The sequence below is a fragment of the Leucoraja erinacea genome, chromosome 17, assembly GCF_028641065.1.
Source record: "Leucoraja erinacea ecotype New England chromosome 17, Leri_hhj_1, whole genome shotgun sequence".
In the NCBI taxonomy this organism is placed as follows: domain Eukaryota; kingdom Metazoa; phylum Chordata; class Chondrichthyes; order Rajiformes; family Rajidae; genus Leucoraja; species Leucoraja erinaceus.
Window position 1 is genome coordinate 11010645 of NC_073393.1, and position 21533 is coordinate 11032177.

The following is a 21533-nucleotide window of genomic DNA, read 5'->3' on the forward strand; positions in this document are numbered from 1 at the left end:
AAGCCTAACACATTTGGGCTGGTTTGCATTGGTAGCCAGGTCCATAAGTGCAAACAACAGTGCGGTGATCGGCTTGCACTGTAAAGAGACAAATTGCTGTTGTCAGTTATTCTTTGCTCCCCTGCAGTGTTTCACCATCTCCAACGAAGTGTGACTGAGTTATTAATGCATCACCAAGTTACTGCCTAACAACTTTCTGCCCCTTAAATGTGTGCATGGATTGTCCTTCCTGCAAATCCATACGTGGATGTCTCTTGCAGGAGACTGCAGAGTCTATTAGATTTTTGTAGTTATTGATGTTGCTTTGTTAGGAGCTGTTTATCCCCTCCCCCTTTTTAATTGAGCAATCTTATTGCAAAAGAGAAAAAACTGAAATACTTTGGGTGGAAAAAGTTAAGCATTTTAACAAGCTGGTCATAATAGCTACTGACCTATGTGGTAATTATATAATTGGATTTTTCAATCTGCCATTGTTGACTTGCTATCTGAAACCATCCTAATCCAAAATGGTGACTGCTTGTTTAAAAATAAACCATCTCTTGCACCCATGTCTCGAGGTATGGCCAACTCTCAAACTTGTCAAAGGTATTGAATGCTTCTGAATGTCCTTGAAATGCTGCATTTCCTAGAAGGTTCTGTCCCATGTGGAAAAGTAGAAACCTGGGAGTCACCTCACTTTTCACTTCATTTTGTTTCTTCGTTGCCCACCTTACCCCTTTATTTTGCTTTCATCTTGATCGGTTTGTTTTCATTTTATAAAAATGCTATTGCTACTTAAAGATTTTTTTTAGATTTTGGAATATGGTTGGCAATCTCAATACTTATTGTGCATTTACAAATATTTGGTGCTTATTCATTTTGTTTCTTTTTTTAGCCATGGCCCAGTGTTTCGAACCTAGCCAAGGATTTTATTGATCGACTTCTCACTGTGGATCCGAATGAGAGACTGATTGTGGGCCAAGCCTTGAAACATCCTTGGATAGTAAGCATGGCAGCCTCCTCGTCAATGAAAAATCTGCATCGCTCCATCTCTCAGAACCTATTGAAGAGAGCTTCATCTCGATGCCAAAGCACCAAGTCCGCCCAGTCCACAAGGTCTAGCAGGTCCACAAAATCTAACAAGTCGCGGAAAGTACGAGAGCGGGAACTGCGAGAGCTAAATTTACGGTACCAGCAGCAGTGTGAGGGATGAAAAGAGACTTGGAGCTTTTTCACATAATGTTGCCTTTCACTGTGCACTTTCTATTCATGTAACTTTCAGCAGCACATTGACTATTTTGGATTCAGTGACTTGTTAACTTGGAGAGATTGGACAAACCACTTTTGCAATTTAACAAGATCTGTCAGATCTCTTTTCCAAAATTCACTGCTAATTCATGAGAAATGGTTATATGCTGAGTGTTGTTCAAATGTGGTGAATGATAATTGAGCCAATAAGACTATTTTCCAACTAAATTAGCATGTATGTAATTAAATGTACTGGCCATTTTACAGGGTAAAATTAGATTGCATATCTCAAATTTGTCTGAAGTGCTGGAAATATCAAACCTCTTTGTTCTTGTTATATTTCATAATTTCCAATTAAGTCAATTTTTAATATCGCTTTTGTAATTAAAATTATATTTACAATATTTTTTAATAATGTAATCTGGTAAAATTGTTTCATTTACAATAGCAAGCCTTTTATACCTTAAATGAATTGAAATGTAGTAAAGTGAATATAATGATTCGGCAAATGGAAACCTAGTTTCTTGCTGAAATGTTTGAATTAGGTGCGCAAGAAACAGGCACAAACGTCGTATTCACAAGTGCTTTCCCCCAGTATCAACTCTCATACTACTGAACATCTTTATTTGCAATAAATAGTGAAAATACCACTTCCCTTCTGTTTTTTAGGGCTGAGCATTGTTCCGATGCACTCAGATTTTGCCATTACAAGCTGGGGCCTAGTGTCCATCACTGATCTCAAGTAAAGGTCTAGTGACCTCTGATATGAATTCATTTTTCAGAATTGGTTAATGTTCAGAGTATTCTGGCACCTTGCAACAGTGATGTTCATCTGGCAGACTGAGCAGGCAATCTCAAAGGCAGTGAATATGAGGTTTTTTTTAATTCAGATTTTATCTTTTACAGAGCACATAGGTTTTTGCATGTATTTGAGATCAAGGTAGAAGTTGAAATAACAAGATTTAAAAGATACAATTAAATGATCATTGTTTTGAACAGTATGGAATTTTGAAATGTATATTTGAGGAAATGTTAACACAGCAATTTTGAGGCCAGAGTAGTGGTTCAGCACAACGTGATTTAAAATTCACTTCTTCCTCGAGGAAACAATGTGTAACGTTTGTGGGGGGTTTTCATGAGAAATACTTATTACTCATCAGTTCATGGATTATACTGGAGAAGGGATTCAATAATAGTAATGTCTAGGTTTCCATGTTTATGTCTGCTCCTGTAAGTTTTTTAATATCTTCCTCTGTTTGGTAAGCGCTTGCAGCCTTCTTATTATTTCTCTGTATATTTCAGAAAGTATTTAAATGAGTCATTATTGTGCAGAATTCAAAAATCACAGCTGCTGCACACTTTAAATTTATGAGCATTTCAGTTAATCTAGATGTGGACAGCAGTTTTTAAATTATAGATTTATTTAGTAATCTGGAATTTGTGTGCTGGAAACAGCGGGAATTAGAAGTGAAATTATTCTATGACTGAAGGACCCCAATCTAGTTAATAGAATACATGGTGAGAGGAACATGGCTGAGAATGGAAGAGGAAAGTATTGCTGTGTTAATGAACAGAAGCCACATCTGAACTTTATGGTGATATGTTCTTGTGGCAAATATATGCAAACATTAATTACAGGAGGACCAAACCCATGTTCTTTCTTCTATATTTTCAGTTCTGACTTTAATACTGAAATTAATTTCTTCCTCTGGACCGTCACACCGTTTGCAGTTTGGGTGAATGGGTAAACGGGTAAACACATGTTGTCAATCTGCAATTGCTGTGAATCAACCCATGGTTTGTGAACACAGTCGGCCCAATGTATTTTTTCAATCTAGCGTTACTGAAATGGAATAGTTCTTGCCTCTCCAATGGCAGTAATACCAACATTGTGATGGAGTTATAGATGTAGTTGAGTGTGTGAGCAAAATGGAGATGCAAGTAACAGCAGATGCTGGTTTACAAAAAAAAGACACAAAGTGCTGGAGTAACTGTGCAGATCATGCCGTTTCTCTGGAGAACGTGGCTGAAGTTTTGGGTTGGGGCTCTTGTCCATAGACTGACTAAGGTGAGGGATGAGGGTCCTGACCCAAAACATTACCTATCCATGTTCCCCTGAGATGCTGCCTGACCCGCTGAGTTAGTCCAGCACATTGTGTCTTTTTTTTAATGAGAAAATGGTTGATTTTAAGATAAGTTGTCCTGTATCATGGTATATTAGTTTGCACTGTGCAAATTTTTGCTGAGGTGCTTGTCTCTGCTATAGTTCAGTAGTGTAAACCTGTAATTAATAATCTTGTGTAGGGAGGAACTGCAGATGCTGGTTTAAATTGAAGACAGACAAAGCTGGAGTAACTTAGCGGTTCAGGCAGCAACTCTGGAGAAAAGGAATAGGTGACGTTTTGGGTCGAGACCATTTATTCCAATTGCTAATCGTCTTTTTTTGCTGAGCTTGCTCACCACATTGGCTCTTGGTCCTCAAGCCTCCAGAGTAAAAATGTGTTTGTACAATTTCCTTAGCTCTTTATCACATCTCTACATTCTTTGGACCTACAGACCCCCTTGGTTCCTTTTGATTTTTTTCCCCTCTGACTCTGGAACATTATGAACAAGTCTCATTCATTCATCCCTATCAGCAGCTATGTGAAATAAAACAAAAATGCTGGAAGATCTGGCAACATCTGTGGAAAGATAAAGGGGCTTTGACTTGAAACATTGTTTCTATTTGTGTAGGTGCTGCCTGACTGACTGCATTTTTAGGATTTCCTGATTAATTTTGACTTGACTTTAGAGATACACTGCGGAAAAAGACCCTTCGGCCCACTGAGTCCGCAACGACCAGTGATCACCCCGTGCACACTAACACTATCCTACACACTAGAAACAATTCATAATTTTACCAAAGCCAATTAACCTACAAACCTGTACGCCTTTTGGAGTGTTGGAGGAAACTGCTGCACCTGGAGAAAACCCATATGGTTAAAGGGAGAATGCACAAATTCCATACAGACAGCACCTGTGGCCAAGATCAATCCCGGGTATCTGGCACTGTAAGGCAGGAGCTCAACTGCTGCGCCATTGAGCTGCCTTGGATTTTCAGTATACAATTTCTCTAATTTTCATTGGCAGCAGTGTCTTCGATTGACTATTTTCATATACTCAAATCCCTCTAAACCTGTAGAGTCTGCCTCTAACACTGTTTCTGATGATTACACAGTGTGTTGTGGAATGCAGTGTTAAAAATAAATTGTATCTTCCAGGTGGAAAATGGATACATACTGAATGGAAATGTTTGTGAATTTTTGAGGAAAGAGCAGGAGTGTGGGAGGATTGGATAGCTTTCAAAGTGTTGGAATTGCTTGTTTGGGCAAATGGTCTAGTATAAGTTTTATGCTTTACTCTTCTTTCCAACCCACATTTTAATCACATTTTTTGTTTAGTATCTGTTCTTGTCTGAGCACACTGAAATGCTGTGAGTAATTGCTCTTATGTTGGAGGCACAATACAAATGCATGTTGTTGAAAATAACTAATCATAAAGGCTTGTTTTTCTTCATTAAAACCTTGCAGCTTGCATTTTTCCCCCCTAAATGGCACTCGTTGCTGATGCTGTTTGAATACCTTGAATCCCTTTGTAGTAAATTTGCCATATGGAGTCCTTTTTGATATTTTTCTGGTTAAGCAAATTGTGTGCTCATATTTTTGGTTATATCTATGTTTGTTAGTGTCCTTTGGCATTTAATGAATCTGCTATAATGGTTTTATAAAGCAAGACACTTTAAAAAAAAAAACATTTTAAAGGGACATTTATTGATTTTACTAGAAGACGTGTTACTCTAGTAAAGTAAGTTGTGGCAAGGTAGATGGTTGCTTAATCCCTGATGTAGTGGGGTAAGTGAGAGCAGGTATTATATCCAAATAATCTGCCACCATTAACAGCTCCATGATGTTTGGGACAAAGACCCATCATTTATTTATTTGTCTTTGTACTACACAATTTGAGATTTGTAATAGAAAATATCACATGTGGCTAAAGTGCATATTGTCAGATTTTAATAAAGGCCATTTTTATTAATTTTGGTTTCACCATGTAGTAATTACAGCAGTGTTTATACATAGTCCCCTCATTTCAGGGCACCATAATGTTTGGGACACAACAATGTAATGTAAATGAAATTAGTCATGTTTAGAATTTTGTTGTATATCCTTTGCATGCAATGACTGCTTAAAGTCTGTGATTCATGGACATCATTAGTTGCTGTGTGGCTTCTCTGGTGATGCTCTGCGAGGCCTGTATTGCAGCCATCTTTAGCTTATGCTTGTTTTGGGGGCTAGTTGGGTTCAGATCGAGTGATTGACTTGGCCACTCAAGAATTTTTTTTTTTTTTTTGCTTTGAAAAACTCCTTTTGCTTCATCAGTATGTTTGGGATCATAGTCTTGCTGTAGAATGAACCGCCGGCCAATGAGTTTTGAGACATTTGAACTTGAGCAGATAAGATGTGTCTATACACTTCAGAATTCATTATGCTACTATATGTACCATCAGCAGTTGTATCATCAATGAAGATAAGTGAGCCATTACCTTCAGCAGCCATACCTGCCCAGGCCATAACACCTCCACCACCAGATGAGGTGGTATGCTTTGGATCTTGGGCAGTTCCTTCGCTCCTCCATACTTTGTTCTTGCCATCACTCTAATATAAGTTAATCTTTATCTCATCTGTTCACGACCTTTTTCCAGAACTGTGGTTGTTCTTTTAAGTACTTTTTGGCAAACTGTAACCTGGCCATTCTATTTTTGCGGCTAACCAGTGGTTTGCATCTTGCAGTGTAGCCTCTGTATTTCTGTTCATGAACTCATCTGCGGACAGTGGTCATTGACAAATCCACACCTGATTCCTGAAGAGTGTTTTTGATCTGTCGGACAGGTGTTTGAGGATTGTTCTTTATTATAGAGAGAATTCTTCTGTCATCAGTTGTGGAGGTGTTCCTTGGCCTGCCAGTCTTTGTGATTAGTAAGTTCACCAGTGCTCTCTTTCTTCTTAATGATGTTCCAAACAGTTGATTTGGCTGATGTCTCTAACAGTTTTATTCTTGTTTCTCAGTCTCATAATGGCATATTTGACTATCATTGGCATAACTTTGGTCCTCATGTTGATAAACAGCAATAAAAATTCCAAAAGTGATGGAAAGACTGGAGGAAAGACTTAGTGCTGAGAGCTCTCTTGTACCTGCATTAAGGAGGCAATTAAACACACCTGAGCAATTACAAACACCTGTGAGGCCATGTGTCCCTGTGAATGTGGTCCTGAAATGGGGGGACTAAATGTATAAAAATACCCTTTAATAAAATCTGACAACGTACACTTTAACCACATGTCATTTTTTTTTCTATTACTAATCTCTGTGGATTACAGAGACAAATAAATAAATGACGGGTCTTTGTCCCAAACATTATGGAGAGCACTGTACATCATTGTTAGTGTCTACTGAAATATTTTCATAAATAATAATACTCATTCTTGTCAACTACCATGTGTTCTTGACAATTTTAAATAAATTAGTAGTAGCATGACAGAAATAAATCCATTTGCATTGCTGATCTTGGAGATTAATGGACCTGTGTGGATATCATGTATCATCTTAACATTTATTGACTTGCTTTTTCTTACCATGGGAAACCAGTTTTCAGTACATACTAAAAAAATCTGTGAAATTAGCAATTAGCATTATCTGTGATGTTAGCAATCTTGTTTGACTGCTTGAATAATTGTTGGGATTAGTTGAGATAAGTTTGATAGGATTTCATATATAAAACCCAGCTCCTTGCTAGAGAGCACAAGGCTTAAATTTGATTATCTTGCTTCCTGCTCTGTTTTCCAAAGTGAATTCACTGCAGTAAAACAAGTTTTATAACAGATTCACCTTCAATATTTCTTAATGGTCAGTTACCAAAGAGGTTAGACTGCACAATACACAGTATGGCTTTGTATATGGATGAGTAGTATATGGTGTGCAATTAGGAACATGCAGGTCTGATTATGACGGGGTCATTTTACAGTCGGTTTCTCAGTTCAGTTTAATGACCAGTAAATCACAATAAAAATGCTGCTTAAGATAATTGAAATAAATTTGGCTAATGGCAGAAGACACAATTGCGTACATGTGGAGTCAGGTTATACAATGGCAATACTAAATTGAATGGCTGTGAACACTTTTTATATTAATTGTACTATGCTATCTAAACTGTGCTAATTAGGATAAACCAGTTTCTTGTCACTTTTTCAAATGAACTTTGGTGTTTCATTGCTACTATTGATGTATATTGAAATCTAAATTTTAGCCAATGAGGAAATAATGAAACGTGACTTTCTGGAAATAAAAGAGATAAAGAAATTTTAAAAAATAGGAGATGTGGTATAAGCTTAGCAACGTCTAAGAGGAAAGATATAACCTTGTGCCATCCAATGCATATTCAGTGCAGTACATTAATTTTGGAACATTTATTTCTAGGAATTAATTTTGTCTGTCATGTGTTATGAAATTTATTGGGAGAAGTATAATTCTTCCTGCTGGAGTTGTATTTTTAAGGAGAGAAAAGCTGACGTGTTTTCCAGGCAGTCCGAGATGACCTTTTTGTTAATGACCTTTTCACACAGCTCTAAGCAAGTTGTGCCTAACATTTTGAGGGGAGATGTACATTAACTCCTGGCTCCATGATATGCTTGAATTTATTACAAAGCCCTCAGACTGGAATTATTTGATATTTGGCCTCTGGATTTCTAGGTTCACATAACAAGAAAATATTAATTTCATGTATGGAAAAAAGAAAATCTTAATTCAGTCTAATTAACCACAGGTAATATGACAGTGACTTAAGAGCCAATAGTACATTGTATCACTTATTAAACTTCATGGTTGTATTCCAAAAGATTATGGGTTTATTATATTGTTGAATAAATAACTTGAAATTGCTACTTTTTTCTTTATTGAAATCTTGTAGTTCTAGATCTGAAACGTTTAGAATATTAGTGATTTAGTATAATGTCTCTGTTATATAAAATATATATAAGATTCTATGCCCTGTAGGCCATTTAAAAAAAAAAGTTAAATTTTCTTGAAATGAAAGAGAATTTAAAGTTGCAGAATTTCCATGAATGTTTTTTAAAGATCGTCTAGTATATATTAAATACCCATGATTAAATTAATATCTCATATTAATTGCAAATTATTTTAAGCTTTTGATTTACTGTTAAGTTTGTATAGAATCATGTTTCTCATAATTTGGCTTGTTGATCTTTAATCTTACAAACCTGCTAAATAACCTAAACTGGAATTGTGGTTTAAAATAACTGAAAAACTATGTGAAATTTTAACAATATACAAAAATGATTCATTTAAGTGATAATTCAGAACAAGTAGCTACATGTTTAGAATTAAAATGCAAATCAAACTGCACAGAGCCAGTATTTGTCAAATTGATTCATAACTGGACCTATTCAAAATTTATATTTCATTATAATGTCATATCAATATTGTATATTGTGCAATTGAGGTAAGAGATCCGGTACCAATACATTAATTCTATGTATGTTTTATTTTATTTACTTTTAGACATTTTTCATGCTCAGAATAGTAATATAGTTGATGCTTCAAGGCTTATTTAGCTATAGGTAATTAGTGCACTGTAAGGAGAATCTCATGAAACAATACAATGTTGTCTGAACCTGCAACATCAGTATTTCCTATGCGGCAAGGCTGAGAATGCATTGTTCAGACGTCCATATTTGGAAGAATATAATTATTGTATGGGTTAAGTAGAATGTGATGAAAATTTCTCGTGCCTCAAACCCTGGTGATGCTTTGCATGCAACAATGTGGCTTACTTGAACTGTTTTAAAAATTAATGTGAAATGAAAGTTTGGGCTTTCACCAAATCTGGTTAATTTTGTGTAAATTTCAATTATATTTGCAGATGAATAATTCTGAGAATTTATTGCTGTCGATTCTCCTAATATGAAAGAACACTAGAGGAGGGGCATCCAAACCTTTGGCCTATGGCAAATTCTGGTTTGGTTTATTTAAAAGGAGGCATTTTTTTCAACTTAAGAACCACAAGTTGTTTGCACAAGAAGTAGAAAATGCCTATATGTGATCTCCCATCACAACATAGCACCAGACGGTATTTGTGTGAGGGGGAAAGGGAATCATGAAACAGCTATCGTAGACACAAAATGCTGGAGTAACTCAGCGGGTCAAGCAGCATCACTGGAAAAAAGAAATAGGTGTCATTGGGTTGAGACCCAAAACGTCTCCTATTCCTTTTCTCCAGAGATGTTGACTGACCTGCTGAGTCGCTTCAGGGTTTTATGACTATCCTCAGTGAAAACCACCACCTGCTGTTCCTTCCTACGTACAAAAGAGCTGTCATGTTGGGGGCTTCATAGGTGTTGCAGAGAGGATCAGTGGGGGTGGTGGCCGGGTATATTGGTAGCATTGCAAGGGACATCGCAGGGAATTTGTGAGGAAAAAGTCAGAAGGAGAAAACCAACAACTGGTTACATGGTTATGTTTGTAAGTGAAATGGTTAGAAATATGAATTCATGTAGAAGATCGAACATAGGCAGAACCCTTATTTTTGTTTTGGGGGGGGGACAGTGGAGATGTTTTAGGTGAGGTGAGTTGTAGATGCGTACCTGATTGTGTGGGAGATGGTTGAACATAATTGGGAGATATGGTTAGGTGGATAACCTGTGAGTTTGGAAAGCTAAGGAGCTTGACAGCTAGAGAAGGAAGAATGAATAATCAGTAACACTAGCAAGTTAAATGCAACACCAACATGGATTCTAGCAAAGGCCCAGGAGAGGTAACCTTGGACCTGCTGTGAGTGATAGAACTTGGCTTCAGAATTGGCTTCAGAAATGCACCATAACAGCATGTGCAATTGTTGTAAATTGGTCTAACTTTCTGACCCAAAAGTGACATAAGCTCAAGGTTTGGACATTCTGCACTGGAGCATTGTATTTGCACTAGTTAATCCAAATCGTTATTAAAATGAAATCTTTGCGCTGTTTGTATTCTGTAATGTTCCAGAACTTAAAATATTACTTAAATAAGCTTGTGAAAAGTAAGGTAAGTACTGTAGACAGATTTTTCTCTTTGCGCAAACGGGAGTGAGGGTTGGAGGTCAGCAGTTTAAAAGTTCTGCAAGACCTGCTCAGTGCTGTACTAACACAGGGTAGTGTAACAGGTTAATTTACATGAATGGCACAGAAACACTCTTGAAGTGTCAATTATTGTTGCAATGTTGTTGCATAAGTCTTACTGCCTCTTGAGGAACTTTACTTTGGGTGGAATACTCTGTACAAAATGATAATTTAGAGTGATCCATCTTTTTTTAATTACTGTTTATATATATAAAAAAGGGCTGCTCAACCAACCATTGGAACAAAACGTTAAGACATAGCAATGTAGTACACTCTGGGCCGACTTCCCCCTGCATTTTGCCAAATTCAATTTCGTGCTGGTTCTCAATTTTCTTAAATTTGATATTTTTAAACCACTGTTCAGTTTTATTCCTTTTTGTGGTTTCTCCGTTATTTTTTATATATAAAATGTCAGTTTATTTTCATTTGTAGATTGCTGAGCATTAATAATGTAACTCAAAGTTAAAGATTTTGAAGAAATTATTTATTTTATGTATTCAGTCAATTTCTGTGTATTGGTAAATACCTCCAATGTATTACAATAGTTTTCATCCACTCTATCCTTTTATCCATGGATTTACTGTGTAATAAAATTTGTATCTCCTCTTATTTGTCCATTAAAAAGATAATACTACTCATCCACTTTCCTATCTTGTTCTTGAGTGTTAGTTCTTTAAATCTTCATATTTAATTAATTTGCTATGTCTCAGCATGGCTGTCTGGAAACATTTAAATATTTATTTCAGCATCTAGAGCAAGAGTTAGACAAACATGCTGAGTTCCTGGTATTAGACCCCAACACATTGATTTTAACAATTTCTATTACACAAATTCTATTTGCAACCATTTTGTATGTATTTGTTAACTGCAGTTTTGGCTGTTGTCCAGAGAAATGAAAAAATATCTTATTAATATTTTCCATTTACAAAGATGTGCCAATAGGTTCTAGAAAAGTTTCGTTAAATTAAAACAAGAAAATACTAGAAATATTCTGCATGTTAGCTACAGTGAAGAGGAAAAAAAAGGTCATTGTTTTAAGCCAATGACATTGAAGGTTCAGCCGAAAGCTTACCTGATTTTTATAGATTGCTGGCAACACTTGCTAGAATTTAGAAGATTGTTCTCGCTAGAATTTAGAAGATTGAGGGGGGATCTTATAGAAACTTTCAAAATTCTTAAGGGGTTGGACAGGCTAGATGCAGGAAGATTGTTCCCAATGTTGGGGAAGTCCAGAACAAGGGGTCACAGTTTAAGGATAAGGAGGAAATCTTTTAGGACCGAGATGAGAAAAACATTTTTCACACTGAGAGTGGTGAATCTCTGGAATTCTCTGCCACAGAAGGTAGTTGAGGCCAGCTCATTGGCTATATTTAAGAGGGAGTTAAATGTGGCCCTTGTGGCTAAAGGGATCAGGGGGTATGGAGAGAAGGCAGGTACAGGATACTGAGTTGGATGATCAGCCATGATCATATTGAATGGCGGTGCAGGCTCGAAGGGCCGAATGGTCTACTCCTGCACCTAATTTCTATGTTTCTAACACCCACGCTATTGGCCATCACTAATTGACTTCAAAAGTAACAGTGAACTGCCTTAAATTGTTGTAATCTTCTGGTAAAAGTTCTCCCACGGTGATGTTGGGCAGAGTTCCAGGATTTAGATCCAGCGATTAAGGGATGAACAAAATGTTTCCAAGTCTGGATGGTGGGTACCTCAGATGGGCATATCCAAGTGGTGTTATTCCCAGGCATCTACTGTTGTGAAGATGGAGATCACAGGTTTGAGAACTGAATTTGCAATGTGTGTATATATCAGCCGTTCAAAGCTGGTGCTGAAGAGAATGATTTGGGGTGCCAATAATGTAGGCTGCTTTGTCCTGGATGGTGCGAAGCTTCCTGGGAGATTCTTTTGTATACATTCATAGAAACATAGAAATTAGGTGCAGGAGTAGGCCATTCGGCCCTTCGAGCCTGCACCGCCATTCAATATGATCATGGCTGATCATCCAACTCAGTATCCCGTACCTGCCTTCTCTCCATATAGAAACAGGCAAGTGATATCTTCCATTGTGCTCATGATCTGCGCTTTGGTATTGGAATAGCCATGGGGTATTGAGAAACCCAGCCTCCTAACCTGCTCTTATAGCTATTGCTACTTATGTAACTGCAACAGTTAAAGTTTCTGTTCTATGATGATTCCACCCCCTCAGGATATTGATGATGGAAAAATGGGCAACGGTAATATGATTGAATGTAAAACATGGGTGGTTAGACTCTGTTGTTGGAGATGCTCATTGCTAGGTAACGTTTGGAACGGATGTTACTTGCCACTTATCTGTTCACTTGGTCTTGCTGCTTGCAGGTAGATTGTTTCATTTGCTGCAGAATTACAATCACACAGAATCACTGGATCTGTAAGACGGAAGCTCTACCAGATGCACCTCTACATTAAAATAATCACCAAGACCCTGAAAGTATTTGTTCTGAGATCATGTCATCATATCATAATCGTTGCAATAGATCAAAGTTGCATGTAACTTTTAACTTCTTCATTTTACTGATCCTCTGTTACGTTCAATCTCAATTATAGACAATAGGTGCAGGAGTAGGCCATTCGGCCCTTTGAGCCAGCACCGCCATTCAATGTGATCATGGCTGATCATCCCCAATCAGTATCCCATTCGTGCCTTCTCCCCATATCCCCTGACTATGCTATCTTTAAGAGCCCTATCTAGCTCTCTCTTGAAAGTATCTGGAGAACTGGCCTCTACCGCCCTCTGACGCAGAGATTCCACAGACTCACAACTCTCTGTGAGAAAAAGTGTTTCCTCATCTCCGTTCTAAATGGCTTACCCCTTATTCTTAAACTGTGGCCCCTGGTTCTGGACTCCCCCAACATCGGGAACATGTTTCCTGCCTCTAGCGTGTCCAAACCTTTAACAATCTTATATGTTTCAATAAGATCCCCTCTCATCCTTCCAGAGTATACAAGCCCAGTCGCTCCATTCTCTCAGCATATGACAGTCCCGCCATCCCAGGAATTAACCTTGTAAACCTACGCTGCACTCCCTCAATAACAAGAATGTCCTTCCTCAAATTAGGGGACCAAAACTGCATACAATACTCCAGGTGTGGTCTTACTAGGGCTCTGTACAACTGCAGAAGGACCTCTTTGATCCTATACTCGACGACTCATGTTATAAAGGCCAACATGCCATTCACTTTTGTCACTGCCTGCTGTACCTGCATACTTACTTTCATAGACTGATGAACAAGGACCCCAGATCCCGTTGTACTTCCCCTTTTCCCAACTTGACGCCATTTAGATAGTAATCTGCCTTCATGATTTTGCTACCAAAGTGGATAACCTCACATTTATCCACATTAAACTTAATCTGCCATGCATCTGCCCACTCCCCCAGCCTGTCCAAGTCATCCTGCATTCTCATAGCATCCTCCTCATAGTTCACATTGCCACCCAGCTTTGTGTTATCTGCAAATTTGCTAATGTTACTTTGAATCCCTTCATCCAAATCATTGATGTATATTGTAAATAGCTGCGGTCCCAGCACCGAGCCTTGCGGCACCCCACTAGTCACTGCCTGCCATTCTGAAAGGGACCTGTTAATCCCTACTCTTTGTTTTCAGTCTGCCAACCAATTTTCTATCCATGTCAGCACTCTATCCCCAATACCATGTGCCCTAATTTTGCCCACTAATCCCCTATGTGGGACCTTATCAAATCCTTTCTGAAAGTCCAAGTACACTACATCCACTGACTCTCTCTTGTCCATTTTCCTAGTTACATCCTCAAAAAATTCCAGAAGATTAGTCGATTAAATTCAACTTTTATTTGGAATATGATGAAGACATGGAATAAAATGTTAATGAGTGGATGCCACAGTGAGAGAGTTGGGATCTGTTATGGGCTTAGTGATTTTTGTTATTCTTATGCTAAATGATTGAACTATACAAATAAAAAAATGTATAGAAGGAGCTAACTTCTATACATTAAGTTTAATTTAAGAGGTTGAGCTGATGTTTTTCAGAAGGTGGCGCAGCTGTAGAGTTGCTGCCTTGCAGAACCAGAGACCCAGATTCGATCCCGACTGTGGGTACTGTCTGTACAGGGTGTGCCTTCTCCCTGTGACCGTGTGGGTTTTCTCTGAGATCTTCGGTTTCCTTCAAATGTATACAGGTTTGTAGTTAATTGGCTTGGTATATGCGTAAATTGTCTCTAGTGTGTGTCGGATAGTGTTATTATGTGGTGATCGCTGGTCAACGCGGACACGGTGGGCCGAAGGTCCTGTTTCCACACTGCAACACAGTGCCGCCCAATAATTTCCTATTCCTCTCGAAATTCACCACGATCTGTGAGGTGAAGACATCAGCTCGAGCATTGAACTCGCAATACAACATTACACCAGTGCTGTGCACTGACTAATGTTTGGTATAGCTGCTCTGTACACTCCAGGCAGATTTTCACCATGTGCTCCTGATGCTTACACCCATTGCATGTCACCCACAACTCTAAACATTTTGCAGCTTTAAACACTCCAAATGTCTGGGCGTAATGCGTATATAATTTTCTAGTGTACTGAAAGCTATATATAGCTAGCATCATTTCATTTCCTTTAACATAACTCTTGTCAGTGTAAATTGTCCTGTAGTATATGACCCAGTTAAAATATATATTGCATTAGATCATTGGAAAGAAAGACTGCATTTGGAAACTTCATTTTGTATCACCAACGCACATAGAATGAAAAGACTGTTAAATAAAACACTGGAAATGTTTGTGAGTTAAGAGGCTTTAGCATTTGTATTTATGATGAAATAAAAGTTAAGTGTTGTCTCCCAAAGGCAGCTTTGTTGAGTGCCGGACTCCAGGCTTGAACGATCAGCGTGACACGCTTGTGTCCTTGGTGATGGCTGGAGGAATTTGCACTCATTAATGTGCAGTCGGGGCCAATACAGAGCACCTTTGATGCAGCTGCACTCCCTGCCATACATGCATCTACTCTCCCCTTTCCTAGAAAAGGTAGTGTTCCCATTGAGGAAACCCATCAACTCACTTCTGGAGTTGACAAAGAGAAATCACAGCTGTACACTATCAGCTGCATGTACCATCAAAACAGCAGAACACAAGACAACAAACTGAAGTTCTTGTGAAATCAATAAAACAGAGATAAGTGACGGGTTATGGGAAGAGGCCAAGAAAGATGAGAAAGTAGGGAATTGAGGCAACATTTGACAGTGGTGTTGCGTCTTGTGTGTGGGGAGTGGATGAGGTAGTGGATTACGTCGAACTAGTGTGAACAGGTGATCGATGCTTTATCGTAAAATAATGGAAGACAGATTGATCAATAAAAGATGGAATCTTGAAATAATTGGCAAATGAAACAGGAGACGGAAGTAGTGGGTCATAGGTTGCTAGCTGGGTCATAGGTTGCTAGCTGAAAAATGATGCCTGATACTGGATTGGGAAGACTTTTGGTGCTAAATTTCAAATAATTAGACATATATATTTGAAAACGGAAAAGCATGAAGGCAAAAGGAATTGCCCCAATTGGCAATCTGCTCTTTATGCCTGACCTTAAATAAAAGCATAGTTTTCATTTTTATTTAATCCTGTTATATGAATGTAGAGATCCTTCAAATGTGGAGGCAATGCTAAGATAGTTGACGTTTTGGATCAGGGTGTGAAGAAGGGTCCTGACCTGAAACGTCATCTATCCATGTAGATCTGAAGAACGGTCCCAACCCGAAACATCACCTATCCATCTCCTCCAGAGATGGTGCCTGACTGGTCTGAAGAAGGGTCATGACCTGAAATGTCATCAGTTCATGTTCTTCAGAGATGCTGCCTGATTCACTGAGTTACTCCAGCACTTTGTGCCCTGATTCAAATGAATATGTTCACGGAATGTACATTTAGATGGGAAATGGTTGAGTTCTTACTCCCTGCCCATAGATTAAGAGGCATTCCAGGAAAACTTACTGAGATAACTTGATGGAATTTGTACAAATATCTCAGGAGCTGATCTCTTATCATGTATCCATACACTGTAAATGGATTAATTGTAATCATGTATTGTCTTTCTGCTGACTGGTTAGCACGCAAAAAAAGCTTTTCACTGTACCTCGGTGCATGTGACAATGAACTAAACTAAACTGAAATGATCCACCTGCATTTATATGATACTTTTTGCGACTCTGATGTACTTCAATGTCTCATTACCAGAAGCGTTCTTATGAATTGTCAAGAGTCAAGAAAGTTTATTGTCATATGTCCCAGAGGACTATGGAATTCTTGCTTGCTGCAGCACAACAGAATATGTAAACATAATACAGAACAGGAGATAAACGTTCAGTGTGTCTATATACCATAGACCATATATGTACACAATAAATAAACAGATAAAGTGCAATAGGCTGTTATTGTTCAGTTTGTTTGATGGTTTGTTTAATAGCCTGATGGCTATGGGGAAGAAGCTGTTCTTGAACCTGGATGTTCCAGATTTCAAGCTCCTGTACCTTCTTCCCGATGGCAACGGAGAGATGCGTGTGTGGCCAAGATGGCGTGGGTCTTTGATGATGTTGGTAGCCTTTTTGAGGCAGCGACTGCGATAGATCCCTTCGATGGTGGGGAGGTCAGAGCCGATGGTGGACTGGGCAGTGGTCACAACTTTACTGCATTATTTTCCGCTCAGTGTTGCAAAATAAGGAACCTACACTGAGAATGTGTGCCTAATGCCCCTGTCCAACTTAGGAAACCTCTGGAGACTTTGCGCCCCACCCAAGGTTTCCGTGCGGTTCCCGGAGGTTTTTGTCAGTCTCCCTAATGGTCGAAAGTGGTTTCCACTTCTTCTATGTTCCGGCGATTATTTCAAAAAATTAAAAACCGGCCGCGACTAAAAATAGGTTGCGATGCTAGTTGAAGGTGGTTGCCGGAGGTTGTAGGTAGTGGAAGGTAAGACCTCCCTGGTGGAATAAAACTGGGTGAAAAAAAGGTCTTACCTTCCACTACCTGCAACCTCCGCATAACACTGATCACTATCCTTTAAAACCAAGCAGCCTACACTATCCCCTGGTTGGCAAAAAATTTAGCTCCCCTTCACATTCCCATATTGACCTTTCTGACCTCGGCTTCCTCCACTGCCAGAGTGAGGCCACATGCGAATTGGAGGAACAGCACCTCATATTTCGCTTAGGCAGATTAACACTGTGGTATGAATTTTGATTTCTCTAATTTCAATTGGGCATTCCATCTCTTTCTGTCCTTCTCCAACCCTAGTCATCCTACTAGTTTCACTGTTCATGTCCCTTCGTTATCACATCTTCCACAGCCAGGAAAGGACCATTGTGGTCTCCTTGGCCATCGGTACTAGCTCTCATTTGTTCTGTACCTTTTCATCCCTCTAGATTCCCTTTCTCTTTCGTCTGAAGAAAGGTCTCAACTCAAAACATCACCTATTATTCTTCTTCAGAGATGCTTCCTGGCTGACCCGCTGAGTTACTCCAGCATTTTGTGTCTATCGTAAGTGTAATTATTTGCAGCTGGGTGCTGACTGCAGTTATGGAATTTCTGTTTAATGATCTCATTATTTTTCCATGAATAAGTAACTGGAATATTGTTTTCTTCCTTAATACAAAATGCATATTTACAATTCTTTTGCAGTGGATACGGGGATCAGAGGATACAAGACTGTTGGGTAATTTCCCAATGTGCAGTAACTGTGGTAAATATTTGATCATTATTAACACAGCTCTAACTATGTACTTTCTCCTGGCATGGTGATTATTTGAATGAACATCATGACCTGACGAGGGATGTGGAGATTTACCTGCTAATGCCCTAAAGTATCTACAGTCTACACTTTTATGACAACTAGTTCTTAACTTTCTTAAAGGGTTTGAATCATTTACAACCCTGCTTCATGTGTGGGTTGCACCTGGAGTATTGTGTACAGTTTTGGTCTTCAATCTGAGGAAAGACATTCTTGCCATAGAGGGAGTACAGAGGAGGTTCACCAGACTGATTCCTGGGATGTCAGGACTTTCATATCAGTATCAGTATATCTTTATTGTTATTTCCTGAGTACTCACATACCCAGAGGAAACAAAAAAACGTTGCTCAACCAGTGTCCATTCAGTGTGCAGTACAAATAACAACAAGTAAATAGAAATAAAAATACATATATCATGAACAAATTAAATTAAACACTACTCTCTACTAAACATCAACATGCGTTCCGATCGACAGCTGCTGCAGTGTGTCCAGGTTGATGGTTGGTGCGCGATACTTTGGCAGGGGGCTAAGTCCGTTTATCAGTCTTATAGCCTGCGGGAAGAAGCTGAGGAGCATCCTGCTGGTTTTGCAGCTAATGCTCCTGTACCTCTTCCCAGATGGCAGGATGGAGAATATGTGATGCGATGGGTGGTAGGGGTCTTTGATGATGGAGATGGCTCTGTTGATACATCTCTTCCTGTATATGTCCAGCAAGAAAGGGAGTGGAGCACCAATAATCCTGCTGGCGGTCTTCACAATCCTGTCAAGTTGGTGCCGTTCGTACGCCTTGCAGCTCCCGAACCAGGAAGTGATGCCGTTGGTTAATGTGCTCTCGACTGTCCCCCTATAAAAAGTTCGTAGATGTGTAGTGGGGAGACCTGCTTTACGTAGTCTTCGGAGAGGGTGTAGTCGCTGCTGGGCTCTCTTGACCAGTGCTGTGGTGTTGGTTGTGGACATCAGGTCATCTGACAGGTGGAGTCCTAGGAACTTCACGCTGCTGACCCTTTCCACATCAGCTCCATCGATGTGCAGAGGTGTATGGTGTTGTTTTCCCGCCCTCCTGAAGTCAACCACCATCTCCTTAGTTTTTCCCACGTTGAGAATGAGGTTGTGGGATTTGCACCATCCTGTGAGCAGCTCCACCTCCATCCTGTACGCCGACTCATCATTGTCACTGATGAGACCCTTATGAAGAAAGACTGGATAGACTCTGCTTGTACTTGTTAGAATTTAGAAGATTGAGGGGGGATCTTATAGAGACTTAAAAAATTCTTAAGGGGTTGGACAGACTAGATGCAGGAAGATTGTTCCCGATGTTGGGGAAGTCCAGAACAAAGGGTCACAGTTTAAGGATAAGGGGGAAATCTTTTAGGACCGAGATGAGGAAAACATTTTTCACACAGAGTGGTGAATCTCTGGAATTCTCTGCCACAGAAGGTAGTTGAGATCAGGTCATTGGCCAGTTACATTTAAGAGGGAGTTACAGTGGCTTGCAAAATTATTCATACCCCTTGAACCTTTCCACATTTTGTCACGTTACAACCACAAACGTAAATGCATTTTATTGGGATTTTATGTGATAGACCAACACAAAGTGGCGCATAATTGTGAAGTGGAAGGAAAATGATACATGGTTTTCAAATTTTTTTACAAATAAAAAACTGAAAAGTGTGGCATGCAAAAGTATGGTAGGAGGGTCGGAGGGTAAACAGTCCATGGTTGGGGTGAGAGCAGTCCTTGCGATGCTGAGCGCCCTCCTCATACGTTTGTGACAGACTCAATGGAGGGGAGCGGGGAAGCGGTGATGCGTTGGGCAATTTTCACCACCCTCTGCAATGCCTTCCGGTCGGAGAAAGAGCAGTTGCCATACCATACTGTGATACAGTTGGTAAGGATGCTCTCGATGGTGCAGCGGTAGAAGTTCACCAGGATCTGACGACAGATGGACCTTCTTCAGTCTCCTCAGGAAGAAGAGACGCTGATGAGCCTTCTTGATCAGAGTAGAGGTATTGTGGGTCCAAGAGAGGTCATCGGAGATGTTGACTCCCAGGAACCTGAAGCCTTTAAACACGTTCCACCTCCGTCCCGTTAATGTGGATGGGGGTGTGCGTGCCACCTCTGGACTTCCTGAAGTCTACAATGAGCTCCTTGGTCTTCTTGGAGTTAAGGGCCAGGTTGTTGTCAGCGCACCATGCTGCTAAGTGCTGGACCTGCTCCCTGTAGGCCAACTCATCGTTGTTGCTGATGTGGCCAATCACCGTTGTATCATCTGCATACTTGATGATGGTGTTAGTACCATGTACAGGTGTGCAGTCATAGGTGAAGAGGGAGTAGAGGAGGGGGTTCAGCACCCCCTGATCCTAAAGGGATCAGGGGGTATGGAGAGAAGGCAGGTACAGGATACTGAGTTGGATGATCAGCCATGATCATATTGAATGGCGGTACAGGCTCGAAGGGCCGAATGGCCTACTCCTGCACCTATTTTCTATGTTTTCTATGCACCTGGTCTAGTGCATACATTTTTGAAATCAACCATTAGTTTGGTGTTGCTAGATCAAAACAGCTTTTCACTTATTTAACACTTGCAGTTAGGTTTGAGATCGAGATATAAAACATATTTTATTCCATTAAACCATGGGTGGACTCGTGGCTAGGCTGGGTTTGCTTGTTGGGAAGTGTGTCGGCAGAAGGCCGTCGGTTAGGTAGATAATTCACTAAATCAATGCCCAGTGGGAAGCACTGTGAATGCACATTACTGAGAGGCACACGATAACCTATTCAGTGACCATCACTGCAAAATCTGGCAGCGCAATGCTGTGCATGACTAGGATATGTTACTGTCTGAAAGGCCAGCACAGAAGCAGGCCCCTTGCCCCACTATATCCATGCTGACCATCGAGTTCTTGCCTATATTAATCCCATTTACCACCCACACTTGATCTGTAGCCTTCTGTGTCCAGGCACTTCAAGTAATTATCTTTGTTTAATTTTAGAGATACAGACCCTTAGAGAAACAGGCCCTTCGGCCCACTATACCCATGCTGACCAGCAATCACCACACATCCTACACACACACACACTCAGTAATGAGCATTCACAGTACTTCCCACTGGGCAAACTCCCTGCAATTATCTCCATCCATTTCTGTAGCTGATCTATAATCCCTCTGTCCAATTCCCCTCTACCCCTTTGCAGACATTGGAATCTGTCTATTGAAATGGTACGCTACAATGCTGAGAACTATATTCTGCACTCTGCATGTTCCACTTTGCTCTAACTATTGTACATGAATTGTGCCTGATTGAGCATTAT

General features: G+C 39.7%; 1 protein-coding gene across 2 annotated transcripts in view; it reads left to right on the forward strand.

Annotated features, from left to right (window-relative positions):
* pskh1 (protein serine kinase H1) overlaps positions 1-11078 on the forward strand; it is a 33932-nt gene extending 22854 nt beyond the window's left edge. Inside the window, exons 3-4 of one of the 2 annotated variants that reach the window (XR_008724852.1) lie at positions 875-9469; positions 9582-11078. Coding sequence is in view for 1 of the 2 variants with exons in the window: in XM_055648492.1 (XP_055504467.1) it covers positions 875-1192 (318 nt within the window). In the remaining variant the exon portion in view is untranslated. Of the gene's footprint in view, positions 1-874 lie in introns of both variants that reach the window. The other variant, XM_055648492.1, reaches the window with a different exon arrangement.
* Positions 11079-21533: the final 10455 nt, after the last annotated feature.